We start from the raw sequence: 6,000 nt of genomic DNA on the forward strand, positions 1-6,000 counted from the left end.
GCGGAGAAAATGTATGAAGGCATACTTTTTGCACCGTTATAATGTGATGACGGGACAGGGAGTGGGTGCACACACACACACCTAAATAAAGGACAGGAGAAGGGGAAAAGATAAGCTCACACCAACCTACTCTCAAACAGCAATCCCCAGGTACTACATATAAACCTGATATACATGAGCACACAAACACAGTTCACACTCACATACGTTTATATCAAATTCTTATGTCCGGGATATTATTCAACGTGGTATTGAGACAGACACAAAGTGTGATTTCTGGCATCAGGCTACTCCACAGTAACTTCTAATCTAACTGGAAGAACAGAGAGCCACTCCAGAAAAGTCCAGTCAGCAGCAAGCCCAGTCAGTCTGGTGTCTGTAAGCTCTACAGTGTGTGGGCCCCAATTTATCAAGCTCCTTTTCCGCCAGCTGACGAAGGTACTTTCTAGTCTCTCTCATTTCTCTCCCTCTGCCTCCCTTTCTCTCCTTTTCTTTTTCACTCGTTCCATCACCCCAGGGCCAGCTCTCCCTGCTGTGTTTGGGGAAAGATAAAGTTGTTTCTCGCAGAGGTTTTCCAAACTTTCATGGGTGCTAGCCCTGGATCCCCCTAGGGCAGGGGAATGGAAGGAACGTAGCTCTCCCACACACTCGACACACACAATCCATTATCGGCATTTACTAAGCCAATACACACATCATGGAGATAGAGACTTGGGAAAAAGTGCCCCTCAGCATTGTACTGTAGACACACAGATGCACACACTTTGAGTTGGCTCTACTTGCAGTGTTTCACCTACATGTGCTGAGGGCGGAGTGCCAAGCCACCCTAAAGCAACTAACCAGGGCTGCAGAAATAAAAATATTTGAAAGGAAACCACATGGAAAACAAATATGACCAATGGACCACTAATTCTTCTTAGGATAAGGGGCGCAAAGCCAGGAGAGCCTGCCTGGCCTTGATACTGGAGTTCACACTGCCCTGAGCAAAATCATTGTTAAGTGGCCCTGGAAACGCATAAGTCCCCTTTTTACACATAATGTCCCCCCAGCCGTGTATACACATAATGCTATAATGGCTCAAGACAAACCACTTTGTGTGTGACCGGCTTGTTAATTAAATGGTATTTGACACCAAAGTTGAGTCACCAACACTGGTGTCCTCTGAACCTTGTCTTCCCACTCGCAACACAGGTTTAAGCAAGGCCAATGTGGCCTACAAATAACCAAGGACACATGGGAAGACACAAATGTAGGAACACATATGTATGCGTGCATGTACAGCACATAACAGATCAGTAATATTGAGCTTTCTTCAAGTGAACGACAACTTCAATTCACATCCAGAAATAAATACAGTACTTGAATCTGTTCTACAGCTGGCATTGAAAGGCCTAAGAAGTGCCAGACATGGAAGACAAAGACGAAAAGTGAGGAGAAAGAGAAACAGTATGTGTGTGTGTGTGGTGTGTGTGTGTGTGTGTGTGTGTGTGTGTGTGTGTGTGTGTGTGTGTGTGTGTGTGTGTGTGTGTGTGTGTGTGTGTGTGTGTGTGTGTGGAAAGACAAACAAAGAGGTGGAAAGTAATCTAGACCAATCCACACACTTGGGGCAGATTGTGTTATCTGAAAGCATCTACTCTTTAGAACGGAAAAAAAGAACCATTGCTCTTCTAACACACTCAAACGGAATGTGGCACTCGGCTAGACAATAGTTTCAACAGTAATTATGTCCCCAAAGACCTTTGCATTGGCGCTCTCCCTAGCATGGCCGCAAGAGAGGAAAACAATGCTTCTGATTACATGTGGTTTACTCCAAAAGACATTCCCCATGCCAGTGAATGTATCTAAGCTGCATGTGTTTAACTTATTATGCAGTGAATGTAATACTTTTAATTGGCTATAAGGGGAGATAATATACATTATTAAACAAATCTCACAAACAAACACTTGAACACCATTAAGAATATATAGGCCTAGGCTATAATTGGGATGTGCAGTAATCACACACGCAGACATCCTTACAACACATGCAGACATCAGCGTTATAGTTTGACATAAAGACTACACAGGCACACTGGGTCTGTGTATAGACTCTTGTGGGGTATGCTGATAGTTAAAAGTGTCCCTGCTCCATTTTGACAATTCCACACAGTACATTTTGGTCGTTATTCTATTTGAACTCGCTCCAGTATCAAAAGAAACGTATTTTTCCCCTCATCTCTGCAGCTTGTACAAGAACGTTCCTCCTAGCAGCACAACATCTATATTATAATCTATCTACTCATATTTAAACTGAGGACTTCAACAAGATGTAAGACGACATTATCTTCATGGGAGAAGCTTCCGTTAGCATCCGGGCGGGAAAGGTTTTATTCATTCATATATCATTGTTATGCAGCGCCGACAATATAAATCATGTAGACAATCTGTTGGTTGACCTAATTTGTCGGGTGAGGCTTGTGTTAATAATTAAGCGCTAATTGAACATGACTTGAGGTTTCCGTGGTTTAATCATATGTTGTAGCACAACATTACAACAATGCAATAAATACTGAGTAATGAGTTTAGTGCGGAAAATTTGAATTCTAGTTAACTTTACGCATGAGAGCACCACTGAATAAACCAGACTCCAAAGTCCCTTACACAACAAACTATCTCCTGTGAAGTCAGTTGTATAGGTTTGTAAGACCACATGTGCCAGACTAGGAATGTCAATGTGAATAAATAATCATAATTACTCTAAATAAACAGTGGATGAGGCAGAGTTCTCGTTTGCAAAACTTAATTACCTCTAGATCCACTTGGCATGTCAGATGAGACTTTTCCTTAAACTGGCAGATGTCGTGATTTAGGGACTTGGCCAAATCCTCACCTGGACAACTTTTCATGATATGATGTTAATGTCTGAATTCAATCACAATCTAAATCCGAGCAATAAAATGTATTTCAGTTGTGACTATCATCTAAAACACCAGGCTAATCGTTAGGCCTGTTATACAGGCTACGGTAATGTCTTCAACTTTATCACTATCTTCAGCATCATAATTCTTAAGCCTAAAATTAGCATAATGGTACAGTCTAGTTTAAGGATACAGAAAAGCAACCAAAAATGAATTTCTTTGTGCATAAAATCTATTTGGCAAAAATTATACAGATGTTCATGTCCTTAATAGTGCCAGTGCACACCCATACATTGACACTCATGTGTTCGGCACTGGGGACACTGGGCAGACGTGTCTTGCATGCATAGCCACACAGACATTTCCATCATCCAAGTGCTATAATCCATTAATTAGCGACCTGCCGGCAACAAATAACACCTTCACCTAGCGTGTCAATGATGTGGAATCAACATGCTTCCCAGCGTGCGGTAAATAGCCAAATAGGTTCTTTTGAATATCATTACGCACAGCGTGACTGACAACTGGCCACGCAATAGAACTAAGACTAATTGAATAAAAGCCCATATTGTACTTCAAAATGTAGACTATATATTATGCAAAACAACAAAAACATCGGTCATAAGGAATTCTGAATGAAAAAGATACTGCCAGGTTCCGTTGCCAATCTTCTACTGCGCAAGGTGCTGAAGCTCAGCTCGCGCATCCAACGGATGAAATAGCAATATACCCAAACCAAACATAACTTTTTTCACACACACATCAAGTTATTGTCCAATTTTTAAATTATTCTGCGGACGTGCGCGATTATGTTTTTAACTAATTGTTTTACATTGCAGCCTAATAAATAGCTAAACATGTTTTTTTTTTCTATAGCAAGTAAACTTTATCTAAAAGCCCTGAGCAAATACAATAGGATACGCTGAGTCTCTCACTCACAATGATGCTTAGCCCTATAAAATACTGTTTCACATGAGTGTCGGATATAGTAATGGTGCACGGCGACAGAGACTTTCCCAAATGAGCCCCATTCAACACTGTACCAGTGGCATAGGCATAGCCTACATTTTCCAAAGAGACAGATGCCTCCGACAACTGGCAACTTTTAATGGGAAAGACACTGAAAGCACACGACACTGCACCTTTACGCACAGAGACATTACACTCCATCCTTACCTCTGAGGTTTTGGATTTTGACCATGACCTCTGCGGGGGAATTCAGTCTGTACGCGAGATACAGACGACCCGAGTCCCTCTCGATCTGAACCGGGGAGTCCGCCTCTGATATTACCTCAAACCACTTTTTCTCAAACTTCTGGTCAGGCACCGTGAATATCATGTCACCGACTTTGACATCCTCTGAGACCGTCACTGTGTAGAACAGTTCCTCGGAGACCGCTCGGGGCCTCCTAACCTTCGAGACAGCAGGTCTCTGCACATCAAGGTGAAGTGTCACCGGCTTACTTATCAATGCGACATCTCCATTATCTTGAGCGTAAATACGGACTGTTAGGTTCATGACACCAATGAGAGAACTGACCAGCATTACCTGTCCGGTTTGGGGAACTACGTACACATGTTGGCATTTTGGAGATGCGTAATAAGTGACCCGGCCATTCTTTCCACCGTCGGGATCCTTTGCAAAAAAACGGACCAATTCGGAACCGATAGGGGTCAATTCATCAACTTTTACCCTTTCGTTTTCCTCGATGAACCGGGGTATGTTGTCGTTTGAATCAAGCACCTCTATTTTAATCACCACAGCACTATTCAAACAACCAGAAAGCACAACCTTCAAATCGTACACTGCTATAAACTCTCTGTCCAAAGTTTCTGTGGATTTCAAAATAAGATGCTGTTCTCCGTGATGGTAAACCAAACGAAAATCCGACGCGTCCTTCCCTTCCAAAGCAATGTCCAGTTCCGAAACATGACAGTTGTTTCCAACCGGTAAAGCTACCCAATCCACCACTGTTCCAGCGGGCGAGTTCTCCACAATTTGTCCATAATACACAGGCAGCTTTGAATTCCCTGTTGAAAATGAAACCAATGCGACAAGCAAAAATGTCTTCAGGGCAACGGTTCCGTTTGTAGCTCCCGTCATGTTTCCATCAAATCAGTGTTGTCACTCTAGTACAACATAAAAGTTTCTTGCGGCATAAATAATCGAACAATTATTGTTATTAATGCTAGGTGAGTAGATATATGGTCTGAATGTCCCCAAAAGTGCAATGCTTCAGCAATGAAAAAGTAGCAGTCCCTCAAAGAACAGCGCCAAAGTGACAAGTTCGCTTCCAGTTTATTCCGTGAAGCATCACTTGAGCGCATAGAGGATGAATTCTACACTGACAGGCATTGGCTACACGCTGCAGATGCTCCATGTGGTACTATGATCACCGCCCTTCGAGGCACAGCCAATCGGAGATCAGAATGGGACGGAAAGACAGCTATCGGCAAACCCACACACAGTTTGATTTAGCTGCGCAGGAGACGAACGTTGGAGAGCTTTTAGTATTCAGGTCCACAATTTAAAATGCTGTGTGTAAGCAATGGGTGAGTTTTGTTTGCTGGAGAGACTTGTCCCCAGAATACACATTCGTTTTCTTGGGTTTTGGCCAACTGTTATCAGTGTTCTGTTGGGCTGCACTACAGGCATCATTATAGGGCTCAAATGTTGAATGGATTACCTCCCTTGATAGAAAGGCTTTATGCTAAACAAAAGTTATTATTTTAATTGTATATTTTTTATGGTTCCTGGTAGGAGTAGATTGTTCTGCTTTCAACGTGTGACTTCGGGAACCAATTTGGCTTCTCATATAATAGAATAGTCTAATAAAACAAAAAAACATATTAAAGCTGCAAAATGTAACTTTTTGGGGCACCAACCAAATTCACATAGAAATGTGTATTATAGATGTGTCACTCATTGAAAGCAAGTCTAAGAAGTGGTAGATCTGTTTCTATGCTTCCAGTTCTTACGTTTTGGCATCTTTTACTTTCGGTTTTGTACACCAGCTTCAAACAGCTGAAAATACAATGTTTTTGGTTATGGAAAATATATTTTACAGCGGTTTAGATGGTGCAATGATTCTCTACACTATAC

At 42.0% G+C, this 6,000-nt stretch overlaps 1 protein-coding gene across 1 annotated transcript in view; it reads right to left on the reverse strand.

Moving 5' to 3' along the window:
* si:dkey-22o22.2 (neural-cadherin) overlaps positions 1 to 5,233 on the reverse strand; it is a 116,220-nt gene extending 110,987 nt beyond the window's left edge. Inside the window, exon 1 of the mRNA XM_014200922.3 lies at positions 4,074 to 5,233. Coding sequence (XP_014056397.3) covers positions 4,074 to 5,001 — 928 coding nt within the window. The 5' untranslated portion in view covers positions 5,002 to 5,233. The remainder of the gene's footprint in view (positions 1 to 4,073) is intronic.
* Between the last annotated feature and the right edge of the window lie 767 nt (positions 5,234 to 6,000).

The sequence above is a fragment of the Salmo salar genome, chromosome 05 (genome assembly GCF_965601325.2).
Source record: "Salmo salar chromosome 05, fSalSal1, whole genome shotgun sequence".
NCBI classification, from domain to species: Eukaryota; Metazoa; Chordata; class Actinopteri; order Salmoniformes; family Salmonidae; genus Salmo; species Salmo salar.